At 42.5% G+C, this 24204-nt stretch overlaps 1 protein-coding gene across 1 annotated transcript in view; it reads right to left on the bottom strand.

The window, feature by feature from the left end:
* The window catches only part of specc1 (sperm antigen with calponin homology and coiled-coil domains 1), a 78777-nt gene that overhangs the window by 39733 nt on the left and 14840 nt on the right, over nt 1–24204 (bottom strand). The window contains exons 2-5 of the mRNA XM_078266075.1: nt 23403–23593; nt 23132–23267; nt 1288–2433; nt 512–897 (exon numbers count right to left, since the gene is read on the bottom strand). Of these exons, the coding sequence (XP_078122201.1) occupies nt 512–897; nt 1288–2433; nt 23132–23267; nt 23403–23570 (1836 nt within the window). The 5' untranslated portion in view covers nt 23571–23593. The remainder of the gene's footprint in view (nt 1–511; nt 898–1287; nt 2434–23131; nt 23268–23402; nt 23594–24204) is intronic.

The following is a 24204-nucleotide window of genomic DNA, read 5'->3' on the forward strand; positions in this document are numbered from 1 at the left end:
TTTCCGTGTCGACCACATCTGTGCTTTCAGCGTCTCTGCACTGTAGAATGACTGTAACGGCACTGTAGCAGCACTTTCTACCTATACATAGTATAGCTGTCAAAACTGTACAGACGTCCTGACAGCTCATTTAAAAGGCACAGTTCCTGAATATGGGCTGTGTGCATTTCTCTGTGGATTGAGCGTTTTGTTTCTTTCCCAGTATTTATATAGCACCTTGACCTGCTTTATAATTAAAAAAGAGATGGAAATCTCAGTTTTTAAAATAGGGGACCTTTAAATAAATTCATCTGAATCTTTGACGACAACATTTATCTCCAAACATTATATCCAAACAAGATGTTATATTCAGTGATAAATACTAATTCCTTTTGTCATGTTCTGAAAGAATTCCCATATGTGAGTATTTCTTAAACAGCTAAATATCGCTAACATTCAGTATACCCTTTATAGTGTAGATACTGTATATGTTCCAATCCCAAGAAATTGAGTAACCTTACACCCCTCCTACCTTGGACATTGCGGACCGCACATGCTCAGTCTCGGCCTGGGCCTGTAGCACCTCCTGCCGCAGCTCTGTCAGCTCCACCTCCAGCCTGTCTTTCTCAGAGTGGGCTGTTTTCAGCAGGTTCTGCATCTCAGTGCTGTCACTGGCACTCTGCATGGCCTTCAGCTCACCCACCTTTTGCCTCTCAATGTCCACCTGCGCTTTCAGCCGACTGTTTTCCAGTCGGAGAGTGTCTGCTGTCGCCCTCTGCTCCTCTGCGGCCTGTGCTGCCTGACCTCCGGCCTGCAGCTCTCTGTCCAGCTGCGCCTGCAGCCTGTCCATCTCCTCCCTAAGACAGCGCGCCTGGCCCTGGGCCTCCTGGTGCTCCTCCTCCAATGCCCGCAGGCTGCCTGTCAGTAGGGGTGTAAACCACACCTTTTATCATGATACGATATTATATTGATTCTTTGGACGACGATATTTGCTGATATATTAAAGTCTGTCACGATACAATTCAAATCATGCGCCTGTGTTTGATATGAGACAATATCATTAACGCCGTGTCATTTAACACAGTTACGTTTATAGCAATTAAAAAAAGCAACTAAAATATGATTTGACAATTTAATTACTGAGCTCTCTCAGACCTTTTAATTAAAAACAAACAAAGTGGGAATCTAAAATAAAGGGGCATCTTACAGAAGATACGTATCGATATTTTCGCTGTGCATCGATAATATTGGATCGTGGATCATTGAATCGATATATGGATCCAGATGGATGTATGGTTACAGCCCTACCTGTCAGCTGCTGTTGGATGTCCACCAGCTTCTCTCGTTCGAAGCGCGAGCTCTCGACCAGCTCGGCGTACCTCTGCTCCAGCTCGGCCAGCCGAGGCCCTTGGCTGCTCAGCTCCTCCTCCCTCTGGGCTTGAGCCTGGGCTTGCTCCTGAAGTCGGCCAGCGAGCGCCTCGTTCTTCTGGGCCCGCACCTCCAGGCGCTCTCTCTGCTGCTGAAGCGATGTCTGCAGGAGGCGCTTCTCCTCGGCCAGACGCTCGTTCTCAGTTGTCAGCTCCTGCACCACTTGCTGCTGGTCGGCCAGCTCCTGCAGAGTTGCCTGCAGCTCTTCAGCTGTGCTGTGGTGGCTCTCCTCCATCTTGTGAATCTGTTCTGTCAAGCTCTGCACTGACACATCCCGCCCTCTTGCCCCCACTACTACTGCTTCCCCGCTGACGCCACTGCTCGCCGATTCCGAACGCGATGGGATCTTCTCAAACTCTGAGGAGTCTGGTGATGGCGAGCCCTTGGTGATGTCAGAACTGGAAGAAACAGAGGTTTTGAGAGGGCTGGCAGTAGAAGGGAGACTGTCCTGTTGCGTCAGACCATTCACCAAAGACTTGGAGGGGCTGCTTGTGTTTGTACTGGAGAGAGGAGAGGCCTCCAAGCAAAGCAGCTTTTCCTTCAGTGCCTGGTTCTCCTCCCTAAGCGCTGCCAGCTCTCTCTGAAACTTGCCGTTCTTCTCCCTCAGCTCCCCGACCAGCACGAGGGCCTCCGCCACCTGTCCCTGCTCTCCACCTGCAGCCGGCTCTTGCCATGAGACAGCGTTGGGTGAGGGTGAAGAGGAAACAGTGGAGGCTTTACCTTTGCAGCGCTGCAACTCCATCCTGAGATTGCTGATCTCTAAGTCTTTGGCCTTGGCCTCAGCCAGCAGCTCTTTCACCTGGCACTCCAGAAGCCCCTTTTCCTGGCCATCTGCATCTCCGCGGGACTTGGTTACGCTACGTGTCTGCTTTGCCAGAGTGGAGAGGCTGGAAGTGCTGGCACTAGAAACCATCCTCTTAGTAGTAGAGCTCCTAAGCTGGTCCCTCAGAGAGATGCGGTCTCTTGTAATGGTAGAAGGGATTTCTCTAGGAGCAGGGATACCAGACTTCTTGGCTGCTTGTGCACCTGCAACACAGATCAAAACACAAGTACATATTGAAACAGTGTTCAAGTACCTAAGTGGTCAAATCAGCATTTATCATCGACCATCCACAACTCTAAATATAATGTAAGAATAGTTTTTTTATTTGTTTCTCTATTTCAGCTACACAGACACTTCAACAGACTTCATAGATCATGAGTCATAAAGGCGTCATAAATGCCAAACTATAAAACTATTTAAATATCCCTTTAAAGTTAAAATCTTGAAACCTTGTTAATAAGTATAGATAATAACCGTATCCTACATTCACCACTGAGCAGCATAAAAGTGAAAATAAACTACATTATTAATCTCTGGTTCGATTAAAAAGGAAACATTGCTACAATATCTATAAACTTAAAAAAAAAATAAAAAAATAAATAAATAAATAAATGCAAGCATTAACAGAATACTTATGAAGACAAAATCAACTAATTGTGTTTAGCACAGTCAATGTGAATTGTCACATCAGGTACACTCAGAGGGAAAAATGCATCCACTTGGTGGTGCCAGCGGTGACACAACAGAGATTCCAGTTTACGGTCAGGAAACCTTCGAAGATATAACTTTCTCAGAAGAATTACCACACAACAGACTTGACTTTGAAAAGGGAAGGTTAATGGAATCAGCGTACAGACGTGCTGGGATCATGGATTTGTTAACATCATGTAATGACACTAATTGAATGGACAGTGTGTCACATTCAGATGCTTGTATTATTCAGCAGTTTCATGTTGCTGGTCACTGTACCCTATTCACATATTGTTCTCTGTTTGGACAACAGAGCATCTGCCTGGCACTGTCTGTCTGTTACTGTCTGTGGTCATTCATCGCTGCAGCAGAGCTTAACTGTGGCATTTGAAAAAGGCATCAGCGTGGGTAGCTGGCGCAAGCCTTTTCCAGACCTCTAAAATATGAAGAGTATTTACCGATGCCCGGCGTGAGCAAGGTGCTGCTTGAAAACGTTTTATTGTTTATTTTCCAATCATCAGCAAACAGCGATGCGGACACAAGGGGGCTGCTTGTTTCAAAGGATGACAAAAGGTCCCTGTGCACGTGGAGCATTCAGGCACAAAGCAGCTTAAGCAGTGCACAAACAAAGACAGTGCTGTGTCTCTCACATGCATACATCATCATCAAACCCACAGAGCAGAGACTAGACAGACAGCCTGTGTGTGGAGATAGACAGCGCATCACCCTGAGCAACACGTGCACACGTTTAACTCACACACACACACACACACACACACACACACACACACACACACACACACACACACACACACACACACAAAAGTTTGGAATGGAAATCCTATACCCCTGTGGGTTCTTTAAGTACTCTGCCATTGACAGGCATTTTGCGCAGACTATCCTCTTATTGAATAAACTCGCAATTGTGGCAGGAGCTGCCAACACTGGCACAATTTCTGGGGTACAAAGCCGTTTAACATTCCCAGAGTGTGCAGCTGTGGTTGAAAAAGTGAGTTGGGTTTGCTAATGATAATCTAAAAGTATTGAGTAAACAATCAAGGTTCAGATTTTAAAGAAAACCAGGGGCTATAGAAATGAAGAGTGGCAGAATGACACACAGCTGTGTCGGTTCTGAATGTCAGTGAGATTAGGCTCTCTTTAAACAGAACAACTCCAACCTGTTTGGATTGAAAGGATGCTTTCATTTCAATTCACATTAACAAATGCAGCACTTCATCCCCATCAGTTAGAATAATTTTGCTACCGGACGGTGCTGCATTTGATAAAGATCCAGCGTGCCATTCAAAATATACAGGCACTTTTCTGTGCACTTCACAGAGGGTGAAGCCATGACTGACAGAATGAGGACAGCATGCACTCCTAAATGATGTACTGTCACATGGAAGATGTTAACACTAAAGTGGGATTTATGCTTCTGCGAGGGCTCTACGCAGAACTTACGTCGTAGCCTACGTAAGTGGCCTGAGATTTATACTTCAGGTTCTAGCGTAACTCTTGTGGGGAGTGTGTGGCTGCAGAGCAAGTACCGACTCTAGAGTCATAGTGAGAGAAACAAAGTGTCTCCCCTGTGCTTTCTGACCATGGTGGGAAATCTGTAGCAGGAAAAGTTAACCCTCTCCTTGATTTGTTTATGGAGAAGGAGAACCCGGAAATGAGTAAAGGGGAAATGCAAAGCTACCAAGCCACGGCCGAGTGGACCAATCACAGTTGTTGTGGTCTGCGTCTCCGCGACGCGAAGTTACGGTGGGGATCCATTTTCGCGACACGACTGTAGCGTGGTGTCGAGACGGCGTTCTCTTATTACATCCATGGTTGATGCTCCACGCCCTTGACCGGCAGCTGATTGGACGAACGCGTTACATGGGTCTGGCTACTCCCGAATTTCAAAAGCAACCATCATGGCGGCTCGTTCGGAATACAATCTCATATTTTAGGAAAATAGTTCACCGAAACGGGTTTCTGAAAACATTGTAAGCGAGAAATAGGCCATACAGTTGCTGTATCTGTCTTCATTTCAGATCGACAAAGGTCAGTTTGAAAGATTTTCGTCAGATTTTGAGAGGCAGCGAGCCGAGGACTCGCAAGAGACTTCCCCCAGTCTCCCCTGTGCTCTACTTCTATTGGATAGTCGCGTCGCATTCAACGGATTCATTTGCATAAAGATGGGCATCGGCCAGCTTTTTTGGGCATTTAAGCGGGTGCTTTAAAGTCACTTGGCGTCACCCATAGGAATAAAGTAGAGTGGTGAATCTGCACTGTTACATTTTTTGAGAGTTGCAAGTCAGGCTACGGCGTAGGGTCCGTATCTACACGTACCTACGGCGTGGATTTAACACAGGGCCATAAATGGAGCTTTAATCAGCACTGGGTGTTATAAATGACTATTTACTACGCACTACAGGAAACTTCTAAACATCTTATAAACTTCTTAATCACATCACAGTCTCATGTGATTTATGCTGCGTTCATGCCACCTGGGAATAACAGGGACCGCCCCCGTGATTACGTTGTTTTTTCCGACTGCCAGCGTTCACATGGCCGGGATGCGTGTTCTTCTTCTTCTGTTATATTGGCGTTTGGCATAACAGCTTGTTGCATGACTGCCACCAACGGTTGGCCGTAGCCTAGAGCATCAGGTGTGTGAAAACATGGAGGCCACAATAACAAAAGATTTGCTGCTGTTTTCTTGGTGTTGTTTTTTTATACATAGGCTTATTTATGAATAATTTGAAACATGTTATGTCTGTGTATGTTTCTTGGCAGAGGCGTTTGTCCACAATAAACAGTTTATTGTCATTGAAATATGTTCAGTGAACCAAAGTCGCCTACATCAAACGTCAGTTGTCAACAACGCGTCACCAACACCTCTGATTCCCACAGGAAGGGACGTGAATGATGACGTTTTCACTCGGAAAAATGTTTTTCCGATGTCTATGAACGCAGCATAAGATCAGTCCATTCCCATGAGGATGAGTGATGCCAGGAGTGGGATTGTAGGACAGCCTTTCATTTACTGTTCCTTCATATTCAGTTTTCCTCTTGCTCTTAGCGAATAAAACCCAGATGGAGCACATGAACTCTCTCATCTTTAGATCGCCCACCTCTTTAACCATGACATCACCACAGCTGCTTAATGTGCACACAGAAATGACACCAGTCTGGATGCCAGGAGTCAGCACAGACAGCAGGATCCTAAAGAGGAAGAAACAGCCACTAGAGTTATAGTTAGAGAACCTCTGTATAGTCTCTTTCCCAGAAAGAAAGATTATAAAAACATTAATCCCACAGTTGGCCAAATGTTGGCTATTAAAAACAATATTAGACCAAAAACAATATTGTTTTATAGAGCTGATACTGACCACCGCTGACAGTGTATCAGTGTGTCTCTAGTAGATAATAAAATACCACCCCAGTGAGTTTCCAACACCAACAAAGCGGCTGTAGAAAATTTATTATTTCAATTTTCACATCATCAAGTGCCCACTTTGCCAGACACAAGAACCAGCGGTGGGCATAGCTCTGCCAGGAGAAAAAGACACCTAAAGTTGTGAACTTGTGGCTGAAAATGGCACTCTTCAGTCTCTTAAATGTATTTGACAACCATTTTGAACAATCTGAAATAAATGATTATGTTGGATTGAAGAGTGGAGAAAGAGAGAAGTGTTTCTCTTACTCAGACACTAGAGTTGAGCTGTCCCTGAAAGAGGCAATTAACCTCCAATTGCTCTAGCCGAGCTGCTTAGCGGCCACCTGTAAAACACTCCCAGGACAGAATGTGGGTACGTGCATTAACATGTAGCAGCGCACTGCTGTAAATTACATTGCCTGCTTAATGTTTCTGCTTGATGAATAAAGGAAACAGAAAAAGGGCATCTACATGTGTGGCTGGTGGATAACAATTTATTCGGTGTAAAACCAAGCCAAATACAATAAAGACAAAAGAACTAAGAAACAAAAGAAGAAGAAGAAAAAAAAAAAAATAGCCATCAAGTTTTTTGGACAGTTCTTTGCAAAGCCTTTAGAGTGACATTGACATCAACCTCTTTCTTAATGACGGCAGAAAAGAAGAGAGGGATACAATTACTTAGAAAATGTCCACCCCATCACAAAGTTCACACACTACATTCCAGTAGTCTGACTATTCAGCCAAAACAATAGTCGGTGTGGAATTTTTGTAAAGCTACTGTGTGGTAGTAATTAGGACACAAACATCTTATAAAGTGACAGTTGTAGACCTTTTTTTTAGAGAGCACAATAACATGTATTTATGGTCTTCACAGATATTATTCTTACTGTAGGTGTGCTAAAACATGCAAGACCAAGGTGGTTAAGAGTTAGCTTAGTCTTAATTTAGTGCTTTCATTGATGTAAGCCGGCTAAGGTCCAGGACCATTTATAGCTACCTCTGAGAAGCACTAAATCTGTGAAAAGGAGCGGAATGGGCCGTTAACTTGCTCACTGAGGAGCTTTCCTCCTCTAACAGGGAATAAATCCTCATGCAGTGTGAGCAGTCTAGCTCTTATGATAGCAAAGTGTAAATACCAGTTTTGAAGAAAGCAAAGAAAATCACTCACAATGACAGAGAACATTGTCACAAATTAGTGTTTTTATATTCAATGTCTCAGTGACTGAGGAGGCTGAGCATATGAAATGAGTGGGTTGTTTACATTAACTAATTATCTAAATGAATTACACAGACTGACTTCCAGTAATCCAAAAGCTATCAGTTATTCCATGGGAAGTCAGCTCCCTGATCAAAGTAATGCACCGTGCTGGCTTCTTTCTTTCACTTTCTTTCTAATGAAGATAAGCTTTCAAATCACAGCAGGAGCCGTGTAGCTGGATGGCATCCAGCACCAGCCAGTTAACTGCAGCCTGCCTGCCAGCCAGCCAAGAGGTGACAGAGTGCATCATGAGCAAAGTGCACTGAGCCTTCAATTTACAGCACAGGAGGGTCATGGGTGAGGAGTCATGATGAAATAATGACTGCAGGTGGTCAAGAGTCAGAGAGTTGGCACCTAAAATGACACACTGGCTTAGTCATCCTCACAAACAAAAGCTTTGGATGGGAATCTCTCGCTGCCACGCCTCTGTCTTCCCTTGTGTCTGTTACAGGAAATGTGGTGTGCAGTTTTTCAGTCAGGTGGAAGTGGAGAGGAGGGACAGAAAACGTAGTCTGTGGTTCTGGCCTTCCTGTTGTCCAACTGTCAGGGCATGAAATAGGTCAACAGGCGCCTATCTGTCAGACGCTGCGACTCACAGGCATTCCTTTCCTCTTACCCGAGTGGAAGATAGACAGAAGCGAGGCTCCATGACTGCCACAGTGACTGAGCAGAGATTAGCCTGGATGGTAAACTGCATCACAACAGCACAATGTGCTACTAAAAAACCACGACAACACCAATTGTTGAGGATAAAAATGTTCTTCATTGTAGTAAGGTACAGTACACATCTTTAAAATCAAGGTCCACAAGTCGGATCAACAGCAGATTTTGTAATAAAGATAACAGGTTTTGTGAATGCAGCGTAATAACATCTTACACTATTATATTATAGTTCATCACAGAATCAACAGATTCCAAAAGAAAACAAACCTTTGGCTAAATGTTTGAGATTCAGTGGGTGACTTTCACACTCACAAAATTGATTATATTTTGTCAGCTAATGCTCTAATACCACTGTTTTGGTTAGTTTTACCTATAACATAAAATAGGTCTGAGTTGGTTGCATACCTTTTTACTGTCATCAGCTGAATGGAAGTGGTAATGTATAATTGATTAATGTGGACGGACTAATGTGCATAAACACACCCTTATACATTCTGAGTCTTAAGCCATTGGTGTGACTCTCTTGTCAGCATGCTGCATGTTAATCAATAGTGCCTAGAACTGACCAGGCAAACCTTCCGCCCTCCCTTTAAATAAAAACCTTCACTGTGTATTTAAACTGAGATCCTTGTCTCCGCTTGAAAAATGAACAGCTCTGTGCTTCTTCTGCGGCACAGCATGAAAGTGCAGCATGAGAGCTGGCAAACCACCGAGGGCCACTTGGCCTGGGTTCTTTGGCTCCCTTAATCATTTTTGATTGAATCATTTTAACTGGCCTGCATGCTAAGACTTTTTACACAGCATCCTTATGCTAATCCACTCTGCTTAACACTACTTATAGAGCCAATACAGCCTACAGAGATATCCAATAGCGTGGACCATGAGCTGGCCAGCTGTGAGGGAGAGTTTCTTTATGCTCCGAATGGAAAACAGTTTAACACAGAACTTGCTGAAGGAATAATAATATGCCATTTGACATGATTGCAGGTTTATAGGATCAGCGTGTGTGATGGGTAACAGGTTGTAATGAGTATTGCTAAACTTAGTTTTAAGCTTCTGATGATTTCCATCCTAGCCTTATACCTTTAGAACAAATGTTACCAGATTTAGGGTGTATTAGGCTGTGATCTACTTTGCTGGAATTGACCACAAAAATGATTAAAAAGACATATTCTGTGGAAAAATTAAGCCGTAAATGGGGTTTTGCAAAAGAGAGGGTACTGTGGCTCCGTTTGACCACAGCGTAAAACATAACCAACAGAGAGGAAACCGAATTTACAGAAGGGATCAGTCACCAGCATTTAGAAAAGCAAGGTTTCAGACAAAGCAAAGTAAATTCATGCATTGCTTTTAAGGACAGAGTAATATTGGTCACCTTTGGCATGGAAATTCATGGCATCTTGACAGTCCTTACCTTGGAGAGAACCAAAGAAGCTATCATATTAGCTGTGTCATACAACCCGCAAAAGGTTACTACTATGTCACCAAGCTTCCAACGCCACTCGCCACTTTTTTTTGCGAGCACGTGTTAATGAATTCCGCTGCGCCACTTTCTGGAGTGACTGGACAAAGATACATAATCAACAAGATGACACCCAGTATTCCCGCCTTCACTATCAAAAAGTGCTGGATAGCAGACAACAGAGCCTACATCCACAGAAACGCCAGGATTACTGTTCCCAGAGTGAGGACGAACCACAGCCAGCTGCTGACAGAAACACAAACCATATCAGGTTGATTTGGTATATCCATTGAACACATGATCACAGGGCGGCTTACGTGTCAGATCCGATTCAAGTGTTTTTAGGATGTCAATTTTATACACGCATTGTTAGTTGCTCAACCATAAATTTGTGATTCTTATGAGCTCAGGCCTGAAGGCTATAATAAACCAACTTTGATGTCTAGGCTCTAGTCTCCGGTTACACAAACAGGACATTTAAACAGCACACTCCTCCCTCTGCAAACACAAAGCACTATGGAATGGCCGGTGTGTTTACGGTACCAACTGCTAACTGCCATGGAAAGTATGACTGATGTAACTTCCTCAGTGTCCCAGCTATCAGAAGTTGGACAAACGTGCTTCCTTAAGCCAAATCCCTGCTCTGCGTCAATGTGCTCTGATATGGTCTTGAGATAGCACAATAATCTACGCATTTCCACATTCTGTCTTGTTGTTGCTCATGGTGGTGTTAAAGTCTGTCACCCACCAGGCACAGTGAATCAGTGCTTCACTAGACAGACAAGTATTTAGCATCAGTGTAGTAAGTAGTAATAAATGCTGTGAAATATTTGCCAGAAAGACAGCTGCTAAAATAATGCAAATAAGATAAAATATGAAGTAAGGTAAAAAAAAAAAGGATGTTTGAAGAAACAAATAGGAAGACAGATGTCGCTGTTTATCTGAGAGGAGGCCAAGCTGAGTGCGGTTTGTGAAACCTGATGATGGCAATTGCCTCAACACAGGTGTACACCAAGCAGAAGTCACGCAGTACTCCAGTAATCCTAAGCGGGCTGGATAAGCACATAACAAGCTGGGTCCAAACTAGTTTAATAAATATTATGGTTATTATTTCACCTTGTCTTCATTTTTGTCTAAGGAAGTGTCCCTGACTTGACAACCGAGGCCTACGGCATATTCAGAAAAATTGTATGTTTTGTATTTTGTTTAAAAATCAAATGAAAACAGTTAACTACAAAAAAAAAAAAAAATCACCTGCTTGTTTATGATTATTCTGGTAACGAAGCTATATCATATTAGCTGTGTCATACAACCCCCAAGAAGTCACTACGTCACCAAGCTTCCAACGCCACGGGCTTCCTGTCTTGACTGGCCAAGGCACGCCTGCCTGGTGGCACTTATCTGGGCTAGCAGGCAGAAATACATTTATAAAATCACCTTTAAAAACACCCTGCACATACACACAACTGTTTTTGTCGATTAGACGTCTGCTTATGTTGACGTCGGGCAGTGCCAAGATGGGAATTTCGTGAGGTCACCAAACACTATGCGCCAATTAGCGTGACAAAGGCTTAAGTTATCCTGCACTAACAGATGCATTACAGCTGACAGGAAAGTCAGGACGATAAAGTACAGTCTGTTCACAACCACACTAATCAGGTAGAATAGACGTATCGTAGAATGTGGGGGCTTAAAAAAAATATCTGGAACACAAACTTATTCCAAACTTATTAGTCACATTTATGTCAGACATAGACAGTCCTAAAGGTAAGGGAAATAAATCTGCATGAATCAACATTTAATTTTGCAATTATAGTGTTAACATTTGAGAAATGTCATACTGCATGTCTGAACTGAGCTGGGTTTCTGTACCAGCACCCATAAAAAAGAATAAGTTAGTGTTGCTATACTGCAGTGTGAACAGAAACAACAATGTTATTCCAATGACAACACACTACATTGATTCAAAAAACACTGTGCTTTTTCATGTTTTTGGCAGCCTCTTTAAACATTACAGCTACCTTCAAGCATCCTAATCAAACTTCTGGAGAAACCACAAGTTTCCTATTTTTGACCATGTGAAAGCCACAACAACATATTTTACCTCACTACATAAACATATTTCCTTTAATCCTGGACGCAAATGGGTACAACTGACTGAGTTGTAGCCCTGGAAATGGACCCACTGTTATTGGACAATATATTACTGACAATTCATCAACAGCTGACAACATGCTGACCACTGGCTCTGGTCTTCGACGCTCTCCTAGTGAGCCAGTGAGGAGACAGGAAGGCTCGGTGTAGTAGCCTTCAGTGTAATTTGGTTCTGATAACGACCGCCTTATCACTGCAGCAGACAGCTTACTCCTTAGCCTGCCACTTCACAGATAACACCATCAAGCAAATCTGAACGAGTTCCTCCTGTTCCCACATTTCTTTCCTTACTTCCAGCATCAGAACTGTCATTCTACTTTCCAAGCCCAGAATCTGACAAACCTCAGCTGGCCGGGTTATGTAAAGAGTTTTAGATATTGCCGTTCATTTGAACAAATCACATAATGAACCCCTGCTTTGATTAAAGGTTTTAAAGTCTGTACGCTTATTATTATACTACTACCTTGTGAAAAATCAATTCAGTGGTTTCTGTGTGTCTTCGGTCCCTTGGTCTCTAGCTCTCTTGGATCTATAGCTTCATGTCATAAGCAGGCATAATGAAAAATCAAGCTATTTGATGATCAATTCTCATTAACTAAAGAGGCTCATTTGATAAAATGGAGAATGTATAAGAATAACAGGTCAATAAATTATTATTGCCTTCATTTCATAATGTGGGAGTTGGACTGAGGATCATGGACCAAGCAGAGTTTAAATACTTCACATAGCCTGGAGAACATGATTGATTGTATGGATAATGACTGTGATGGCGTATTCTTTTATTGGCTGAGCAAACGTTTCACTCCGACTAATTTCATTTTTAACCCCACATACTTCCACGTATGTGCAGCGATCTCATAATCATTTTGTACCAACAGTAATATTCATCAACAAGCAGCCCAACTTGCTTAGTAACTAGATAATAACTAGTGAGATTAAAGATGGTAATGTTAGCCTCCTTTGTTCCTACTTTTTGACTCAACACTCAATCTTTTGTTTTGTACGCAATGTATTAACTGTGCACTGTATGCTGTATGTGTGTGCGTGCGTGGAGAAGAAACTAGGAGCTAATCGTTTCAAGCATGCAGCAGCTTGCTACCATTGCCTTCCAATCTGAGCCTACTGTACTCTATCTTCAAGCAACACACGCTACTGCTATGAAGTGAGGCAGCTTAACACCCACTACTGACAAAATACTACACTGTGCGTGTGTGTGTTGCCCAGGCTCTGGTCTATTCAGCATCTATTTTTTGTTGGGATGAAAACATGGAAATATAATCACATAACATGTATTTATATATATGTGTGTGTGTGTGTGTGTGTGTGTGTGTGCAAATATGAGGATGATCTGTGCACATACACAAGTACACATATTAAGATGCAAATGCTCATTTTGTTAAAGAAATTGAGAGAGGTTACAGACGTGGAAGCGCTTGGTCGTCTTCCGATGAGCGTGAAGTTGCTGCTGAGTGCAGTTCAGAGGGAATTTGAAATGGAAATCTTACTGAGGCGCAGTGAGCTTGGGGCAGTGGAGGGATGTAAGCGGGAGACTGATGATAACATCTCCTTTAGCAGGTTCCCTCATGCTTACAGTAATGTCAGGCAAATCTCATTCAGCATTTACCCCCGCCCAATGTCTACACACAGGTGCAAGCAGATACACACATACAGATCTGTACTGACTAAATACAGAAGCACAACACACAACAGCAATAATCGCACACACAATAATTGTGAACATGCTCACACAAATACTGTAATGAACAGAGCAGAACAACTAACTTCTAAAGAACTCTATAACTCCAGGGCATACTAATCAGTACTCATCAGTAAGTGCTCTGTTGGTGTTCATCTTAGTCAGTTTTCATTAGTCAGACTTGACGTGTCAGTGATGTACTCAGACATGACAAAAGATCAGCTCACATCTATTGTAATTAACAAATGCATGTCTTTGCCTTTTTACATTAACAGAGAAAGACAGACACGGACAAAGAGGGCTAAGTGATGCTGAGGCAAACAGCCAAACAACAGAAGCAGACCTGACTCTGTTTCCTCCTGTCTCCCCGCCTGGTTCCCCATGTTGGTCCGCTCCGCGACTCCCACTCTCCACACCGGGGCGGACTAATCCAAGAATCCGTGGCTGCGGGGGAGAGGTGTGTGTGTGTGTTTGAGTGTCGGGGTTGTTGTCTCTGTTCAGCACCCACAACCAGCGCCGGTCAGTCACAGGAGGAAACCATAAGAGATAAAATTCTTCTTATTCTTCCCTCCTACTGGTCTTCTTTTCTCCACTCCTTCCCGGGACTGTATGAGGGAGTGAGTGAGTGAGTGAATGTGTGTGTGCATGTGTGAGGGGGCAGGCTTCGTGTCCTGTCAGTGAGTGACTGCGTGTGTGCCTGAATGTGTGCGAGTATGCGTGTCCTCAAGTACGGTGACAGTATGTCACACTGGCAGGCGGGCAGCGTCGTGTGCACTTCATTATTGCTGTAATGACTGGAATCGGCTCACAAGGGGAGTGGCTTCCCAGGCCATACACACACAGAGACACATTAACATAACACCTCCCACTGATGCCAGCCCGTTTACTCTCACCAATACCAGTTGAACAATGGTGAGATGAACCGTCCCTCTCACTGGTACTGAAAAGACCAGAGAGAGAGAGAGAGAGAGAGAGAGAGAGAGAGAGAGAGAGAGAGAGAGAGAGAGAGAGAGAGCGAGAGAGCGAGAGAGAGAGAGAGAGAGAGAGAGAGAGAGAAGCAGGAAGAAAGGAAAGGCACTATTTGTATTTTTGGCAGAGGGTGACAGTGCAGCTCTTGTCTTTTCTTGCTAAGGAAACTTGCAGCCTTGGACCTCACACAAAGTGTTCCGTGCCCACTACCCCCCCACAAAAATCACAACTGCAATTTCTCAACAAAAGTCTTCATAAATGGGGAAAGGAGATGCTGGTCTAGGGGATAGGGGGCCACCCCAGGCTTGCGGTACCATTTTTCTCTACAGCAGAGAACAATAGCATGTGAGTGTGTCTACATGTGTAAAAAGATGAGGGGTGGTGTGCTAGTTTTGGTGGGGTTGTGTATCGAGCTAGTGAGGGAAAGACTTGTTTTTATTCTGTCCTTTCTCATTCACAATGTATGCATGTGTTAAATATTTATGATGGCACAAGCTACATGGAGAAACCAAGTTGGAAGGGAGAATGACTTCGTTCATTTTCAGCTGCACTGGTCTCTTTAGTGGGCCCCCAATCCTCAATGTTGTGTTTTTGTGCGTGCACATATGTACTATCAGGAAAATCATTATGAACCCCTCTTGGAAATTTGGCCAAAACACAAAGGAAGTCAGAAATTGCTCCTTTACACTACAGGCAAATCGCTATCACTGATTAATTAAAAACAAAAAAGAGATTAGATCATTTAAATTTATATATGGGCCAAAAATACCTCTACGCTATACCACAATTATATTATAAATTATATTTACCACAAACTGTTTCAAAAGAGCAGCAATTTTAGCAAACAATTATTTTATTCATACCCTTCTGAAGAGAGAGCCATAGTGTGTCACCCGACCTCGGTACACAGTAATACAATGAGACTGCACTATGTCACGTTATCCGAGGGTCTACGATACAGTATGCTATGATACAAAAAGAAACCTCTGTTAAGGGCACAACTATGAAGTACTATTTATCAGAAATCTAAATTAATTTCAACTACATCAAGTTTTAAAGTCGTACTTGACACAGATAAGGACTGATATTTTTAGTAGATGATCTCTGTTGCATAAGCTTAGAGCTACCATTTCCTTCGTGTTCCACTGCTGAAAAGAACCATGGAAATAAAAATGAACAAGCAGTATAATAAAGCAATGGACATTTAAAGTCGTAGCTGCAATTTTTCTCAATATGTATTTGATGCACAGTATACTGTAAGCTACTAGCCTGGATGCCTGCCGAACTTAGCCCCGCCCACAACATTTGAGGTCGGGAAGTTATTCTGACTAGAATCTGAGTATGACGACGTCAGGCTAGTAAGCTACAGCCAGAAAAGCACTTTTAGAATTTTTTTTTCCAATAGCTGTTAGGAAGGTTTAGTTTGCTGCATGATTCTGCCCACGACAGGTTGAATATTCGACCCTCTGATACAATACTGCACACGGCTGCTTCCAAGCCTTTTTATATCTCATGAATGTTGCATAAACTGTTGGTACGTTTCCCTCTTCCTTTCTTAATATTCTCCTCTCTTCTCGTCTCGGAGCAGCACATCTACCTTGGTAAACAAACATGCCTCTAATCCAGCTAAGAATGTTCTCCTCACCACAGGACGTCCATCTCTGTGGGCCCAAACAGGCCTCTTTTAAGATCAGACCATTTCTCTCTGTCTTGCATCTTTAGGGGACTTGCTGGGGTCACAAGCTTCTCAGGAGAGGAATTTCAAACTTCATGCCAAAACTCTGGTCAACAAACCTAAATGGGCCCAGGTGTGTTTGTCTGAGTTGATGCCAGATGCGTATATACAGTGTTAATTCTGGCCTGGCGATGCACTGCAGTGAGTAGGAGTAAAGCTATTTATTTCAATAATCCTTTTTACACTGTATGCACACAAAAACGGAGTGCATTATCATACTGTATATACACTGTAGTGTATATTTAGACTCAGACAGGGCAGTATGGGGGACATAAAAAGTAAAGGTGTGAGTAATGTGTCATGCATATTTGTGTGTGTCCATCTGCATGTACATGCATGTAGGTGTTTTTCCTGCTTGTGTCAGTGTGCGTCTGTCATGGCTGAGTGCTCATGCAGGCTGAGGCATCCCAGTGGACTGAGGCGTGTTTGATTAATTTATCTGACAGATATGAGGAGCTCAAGGACCATACCTCTCTCTCCTCCTGCCTCCTAAACGATGCACAGACAGACCGGGCCCCGCTGGGACCACATGTTACGACTGAGTCTGGTGTCTGAGCTGTGCAGTAAAACTCACACACAATCTGGGTCTATAATAGTTCTAGTGCACCTCTCTGCTCTGCTTATTCTGAACTGTGACTAAAAACTAAGGCCAACTGACACTTGCATCATACATCCATCTTCCCTCTGAATCGGTGCCATGAGGAAATTATATGAGCTATCTGCTGATTAATAGGGAATAGAAAGTCATAGTCCAGCTGGTGTGGCTGGCAAACCTCGTACACTATATGGCGAACAAATCGGAGAGAAACTTCATCTCCATCACTCACTGACAGCAGACCTTTCATACCTCAGAGACTAGAGGTTAAAGTAAAAAAACATCCTGAGTCTGACTAATGGCTATTTGGGGAAGGACACAGCAGGAAATACACATGGTCTTCTGCAAATCTTCAGCATGCAGTATTTCAGCATGCAGTATTTCACATTCAATCAGAGTAAAAAAAAGCACATACAAGATGCATTTTAATCCGAGAGTATACAGCATGCAACAACTCTCCTTGACTAGTTGTAATCATGACAACACTACTGTCAGTAGAGAGGACTGACAAAACATTACTCTGTATGTGAAAAAGAATTTCACTATTCCATGTTAACAATCAAGTAGGTGAGGACAGAAAAGTGAACTCTGTGGCATTAGAGAGCTTGATGCATCTCGGTAAAGCTAAGCTAATCCTGATCATTCCCTTTCATCTTCTTGTCGAGGGCGATTTATGAGGCGACAGTATTGCACTGACACATGTCACGCAGAAGAAAGACAGCAGCAACACTGTAAAACTGTCAGCTGCATGTGTTTCCAAATCTGCAAACTCTTGTCAAAGACTCAACATGTTTGTTCTCAACTTTTACCTAAAGGCAAAAAAAAAAAAGTGAAACTAGATGCTACCAAATATACACAAGTGGAACAAGGAATAAATCATGAAATAGGGTAAAAGCTGGTAGTTTCTGGCTCGACCAGAAAATATAGAAAGCCGAGTTACAAACCTTTAAATGGTCCCTTTTAGGTCCTATTTATATTTAGTATGAAATACTTTTGTACTTAATTGGGTTACACTTTACTTGGAGTTTTCTACATAAGAGTGACATGACACCGTCATGAACGCTTCATAAACACTATAAACAAGTCAGAAACGTTTATGACATAACACTTTTTTATTAAGTGTCATTCGGTTTTGTCATGACAAGTTATGGTTAGGGTTAGAGTTAGAGTTCATGTGTCATGACAGTGTCACTCTTATGTAGAAATTTCAAGTAAAGTGTTACCCTTAATTGTAGTTTTGTAATCTATTTTCAATGATGGAGCTTCAAATGGATCACAGTCGTTCTACAGTATATTTCATACCTACTTATTTGTAGTACAAATATATTTACAAAAATCAATATATCATACCTTGTAATCCCCCGTGTTAGTCATTATTACCCATTGTGATGGCAGTTCTGCTGACACTCCTAACCATGGTACAACAACTAAAAACACCACTAAATGTCACACCAATTTGGGCCTTAAAGGTAAACTCCGTCAATTTTACACATCAAAGACTATTAAAAGGTAGTAGTATCAGTAGAGCTGGATTATTGCTGAAGCAGCACAATTTCCAACTGTGTGTGTTAAAGTGCTATAAAAAAAATAAATAAGTGTACTTGAATCAGACAAGGGAAAGACTTACTGAAAGACATCTTTGTTAAGCTCAACTTCCCTCACCATAACATTAATGATCAATGTGAAAGCATTGACTGAGCAGAGGTGAAGGAAAGCGCCTGTCAATGTAATGGCCATTTGTAAAGTTATGCCCTGCGGTCACCCCCACCAGGCTTGTTATTTATAGAGCAGGACAGTCTTATCTCCTTCTGTCTCCTCTCCTTGCACACTCCACAGGGACCCCTCTCCAAGTGAAAGCTTTACTGAATTATTGATGAGGTGTTTTAAATAAGTCATCAGGATGGGGCTGGGTTTTAACCCGTTGCCTGACAGCACGGTGGAGTTGGTTAAGTGCCAAGTGGGATTGGGGAAAGACTCCATTAGCAAAAATAACAGTTTTGACTCATTAGCACGTCATGCTGTGAGGGCAAGGGCGGGGTCAGACTGTCAGACATTTCAGCCAATACTGTATATAACTGCAGAGCTGACGTCTAGTTGGAACTGGCGAGAGAAGGTACCGTGAAAATATTTTTCAAAGATCATGATGGCAATCTTGGTCGGTTGCATTCAAGGAAAGAGGGTATCAAAGATCAATATCTTGACTGAAGACAGACTGTTGCAAAAATCGAAATTTGGCAAAATGCGGTACTATAGTGCTGCAGTATTTTCTATATTACACTGATTAGCACAGGGATGCTATATTGTTTGTGTCTTTGCTTCCCCCTGTATGCACAGCTTCTCAAACACATCTGACCCAGTTCTGCTAAAACATGAGAAAATAAATGATGCATCTCGCCACTGCAGTCCTCATTCCTACAATTAAGAAGCATTGATTTGCTCAATGCGATGTGGGTACAATTACAGTTTGAAACGCTGTGTTTGTTGCTGTACATAAATGGAGTGCACATGATCGTGCATTGCTTAATAATCTTTCTGAGTCCATGCAACTTTAGTCAGTGACGATTCTGTCATGTGTCCAAAGTCTAGTCACAAAATGTTTTTGGACGGCCGCTAAGAAAAGACTCAATTACTGCCTGACAGATGTGATGACAAGTTCTGCTGCAGTGTGCCTTAGAGCCCAGTAAGCCCTGACTGCTTCTTGTCAGTGTGTAATGTTACATATCAACTAGGGAGAAGCCCATCTGTTTATGACCAACCTGACAAGACTGACGGGTGACAACATCACAAAGACAAGCCTGGAGACACATCTGAAGATTGGAGTGACTTGGAGTGTTTATCCCAAAATGTCATAAAGCAAATTCTGAATTTTTTAATCTTCTCTTCACCCCAAAACAGACTTTACTTCAGAGACTTCCACATCAATAACTGCAAACACTCAAGACACTTCACAGCATTACATCTCAACATCAATGGGTTCAAAATACCACAGACCACCACCCCAATCTATATTCAAATCATGGCATTTCCCCCGTGTGGATATTTCAGCAGAACTCTCAGTTTAGGCTCAGTGACTTAGAATTGAGAGCAGGAGGCTAAATGATGAGTGTCACTGCTGGCATGCAAGATTAACCTTGACTGCTCTTCCAGGTGTCAGATTTGATTTTCCACTTGCTGATTAGCTTGATTTGACCAGTTTGACATATCCATCCATTGTCTGCCGTTATGTCTTGACGTGCACTGGTGTCGAGTCCCAGCCCAGGTGCAGAACAACACAGCTTGCCTCAATGGGGAAATGATTTAGATTAAATGTGCTGATCAAATCATCAGCGTGTTTTTATTTGAGCACGTCAAAAGGAAATAAAGTTAAAACTAAAACGCAGAGGATAACATTGTTTCAGGGAAATACAATACCCTATGATTTTACTTCTGCAAATTGCAGCTACGTGACAGCATCACAACTTCACCCTATTTTAAAGATAGATGGTTTTCTTTAGGATCAAGAAATATTTAACAATATTCTTGCCCTCAAATTTGGTTGGCTACCAGAAATTGGTTTGCAAAACTAGTGCAGAAGAAGTATGTGAAGAGTAATGAATTGATCATGAACAGCACAAAATCTGTTCTTGTCTTGGGTGTAAACACTTAAAAAAAAAAAAAACGTTGGTTAATTAGAGCCTTATCCAACAAAAGCTGGATGAAATCATGGTCTGAATGTGTTTCAAAGAATCGAGAGCGTCACTTGGCCTGGGTTTCTCCGCTCCTCTGGAGTCTGTTGTCAAGTAGAATTATATTATCTTTGCTTCAGCCCAGCAACCCTTTAAAGGAGAATTTCACTAGAACAAAGCATCTACACACGGTGTGGATTAGGGGTGGGGGGGAAAAAATCGATACAGCATAGTATCGCGATATTTTCCGTGGCAATACTGTATCGATACACAGACGCAACGTATCGATCTATTTTTATACATGTGTTGGTCAGTTTGTCTGCTTGACAATCCCATTTTGCAGCAATGAAATTGAAGTGAGATAAACAAACAGAGAAATGTATCTTTTTAGATAAAACAGATGTTGACAAAGTTTCCTTTTGGGAACATAATTAATAAAATGGGAAAAATTTGAAGTTGAGTACAAATTGCAATATATCGCATAATATTGCAATGTGTTTAAAATCGCAATAATATCCTATCCTGACATAAGTATCATGATGATATCGTATCGTGAGGCCTCTGGTGATTCCCACCCTTAGTGTGGATGGGCCACCATAAACAAACAGCTAACATCTCCCTCACAGAGGATTTTCCAAAGATGTGCTGGGAACAACGTTAATTACTGCAAACAAATCCCTGTTATTATCTACCACCATATTTGTCCAATATGTAATACATGTTTTGCTGTCAGGTCTATTTGTAGTTGTTCTGTTTATCCAATACAGAAAACAAACACGCCCAGCTCATAGGTAAAGCAAGGCTGTACTGATTACATACAAAGTACAATTCCAACACGCAATTTAATAGATAATAAAAATTAATTATACTAAATACTTATTTTCTCAATTAATTGTTCGGTCTACAAAATGTCAGAAAATAGTAAAAAAAATATCCAATCCCAGTTTTTCATAATCCAAGTTGATGTCTTTAAATGTCTTGTTTTGTCAGTCCAAAGCCCATAGATAATTCATTTTATTATGATATAAAACAGAGAAAAGCAGAAAACTCCATATTAGAGAGGCTGAACACAGCATTTTCAATAATTTTTGCATGAGAAATTACTTAAACAGTCAATCAATTATCAAAATAATTGGCAATTATTTTTCAGTCGATTGACTAATTAATTAGTCTCATCATTGCAGCTCTATTCTGAGGTAATCATCAAATAGCTTAAGTCAGTCAGGTATCTCACGCAACACCAGAGCCATAAAAGATCCACGTCTGTATAATGTTACTCGAGACATTGCTGGTGTAATTCTTGACCTCATTACTACGCTGTAATGATGATTAATATTGAAGCAAAGTTTCTTTGTGTCTTAAATAATAACTATGCTTGACCACACATAAGCCATAATACCAATGCCATAATACATAATAGCCAAACCAACACATACATCAACACTTACTGTACATGCACATAAGCATGCAAGCACACAAGCAAAATAACATCAAAAGACCAGCCAAAAACTCCACCAACATCCTTTTTCTCTCTCTTGTCTTCTTGTCATCCAAAACATAGCCTGCTGGTCACACGGCTGAGCAGATGTGTGAGGACTGAGCAGCACACTCTGAATGTGTCCAGTCTCTCAGTTTTGGACTAAACCCCCTGAGAACTTTAGTCCTCAGCCACCTGCATGTCATCATTGCCAACCAAATGAGAATAAAGAAAAAAAAGGAGTAGTTACCACCAGCACCTGTGAGCTGTGACAGGCAGCTTTAGTTGTGTACTGTTGCCTTCTAGTGGTCACAAGTGGTTAGTGGTTACTACTTTCACACTGAAGTGTTTACTATGGTGATCTCTAAACTCTGACACAAAATACAGATCACATTAATAATTTAAGAACATCACAGGCCTTTCCCATGCTTTTCAGCATAATATTGCTTTTTTTCTCTCCGTCTCTGAAAATTATGTATTTGAAGAAATCTGATAAGGCCGGCTTCACACTGGATGCGTGGCGTGAGCGTGGCGTTTCTGTTGTGTGCCAGTTGTGTGACGGCTGCGTGGCGTTTTCTATATCTTTGATCACCAGAAATGTGTCTGACGCAGCGCTGCTACACATGTCTGTACACGTGTTTTTCCCATTGATAAAATGAAAGCAGTAGTATACTTCATGTTAAACATAAATAGATACTGATTTGATTACAGCAAAGACAACGTTGGCAGTATTGACGGCAAAATAGGCTGCAGAATATATAAGATAATAGATTATTTATTTTTTATTTTTTTAATTACATTTATATCTGCTTTTATGTCAAAACCTAGAGACTTTCAAACATCAAAATGTTATTTATTAAATGTACCTGTGTCAAAATGACATATAAACATCTTTTCCTATTCTATTTTGCCTGGCTTCCAACACGATTGTGTGTCGTGTGAAAAATAGGCATCGGTCCTATTTCTAGCAGGACGTGCGTGTCACGCAGGCAGTGTGCAAGCTCTAAGCTGTTAACATGAGAGCCGAAATAAAAACGGACACGCCACGCAGCTGACACGCTCACGGCACGCAGCCAGTGTGCAGCTGGCCTAAGAGTGGTAGTCCCCTACCAGACAGGCTGCGAGGACGGGCCTCTGCGAGATCTGAGATGGCTCCCATGGTCACGGTCTTCTTCATCCGGGAGCCAAAGGCAGCGGCTCCCAGTGCAGGCTTCGTCAAGGCATCATCACTGCTGGCTCTTTTCATCTAGAGACACATCTGCTGTTAGTATCACCCATCAAGGTCTAATGTTGTTAAAATAATGTTCTGAAGTGATTTAATCAGACTCATCACTCATGTACAGGTATCATGATGTTAGGTTGTAGTGTGCTTGTGACTCACCCTGCTGAGGCGCTGGTCTGAGGCCAGCGTGTTGGAGGATCTGGAGGTCTTCATGGCTGTGGAGGTGGAGTTGGTAGTGGAGGAAGATGGGGCCAAGGAGGCCTGCTTGGCCCGGTCCTGGAGTCCCAGTTTGGGCAGCCCCACCTTGGTGGCGCCCGATTTCATCATGGCTGCGCGTCAGCTAACTACACCTGAGAGAAGTCCAGAGAAGGGAGAGAAATGTTGAATATGTTAGGCCTGCTGCTCCTAGGTAGCTTCTCTGTCTCTCCTCTCTCCCTCCCTCTGTCTGTCCTAATTACAGGAGTAGAGTCTGGTGTGCGGGAGTCAGGGTTCCAGCTGCCTCTACCACAATCAACCTCTGCTTCATATACCCGGTCATTCCTCCACTCTGCGTTAGATCATAATCAAGACGGTCACAGTTAGTCTCGCGCCAGACAAACCTTTGCTTATCTGTTTAGTCGACTGTATGTTTGACTGTCCTGTCCCTTTCTCTTGTGCCTCAGCTGCCATTGGAACCTGAATCCTGCTACTGCTTCACTCCTGCCATCCACCGAATCAGAACCACCACCACTGGACCCCACCACTATCATCCATTTTGTGTGTGATCGATCTGGTGTTGGTGAGTAGGAGGCTTGGCAGTGTTGATTTGTGTGGTAGTTTCCTTAGCCACGCTAACAGGCCCGAACGGCATCCTTGCTTCTGATTTCTCCCTGCCTTCGTCGCCTCCCACTCCCGAAAACAATCCAGTGAGCTGAACACACTTATCACGGACGGCAGCTAGCAGCTAACACCTAGCAGCTAA

This window comes from Sander vitreus, chromosome 13 (assembly GCF_031162955.1).
Source record: "Sander vitreus isolate 19-12246 chromosome 13, sanVit1, whole genome shotgun sequence".
Taxonomy (NCBI): domain Eukaryota; kingdom Metazoa; phylum Chordata; class Actinopteri; order Perciformes; family Percidae; genus Sander; species Sander vitreus.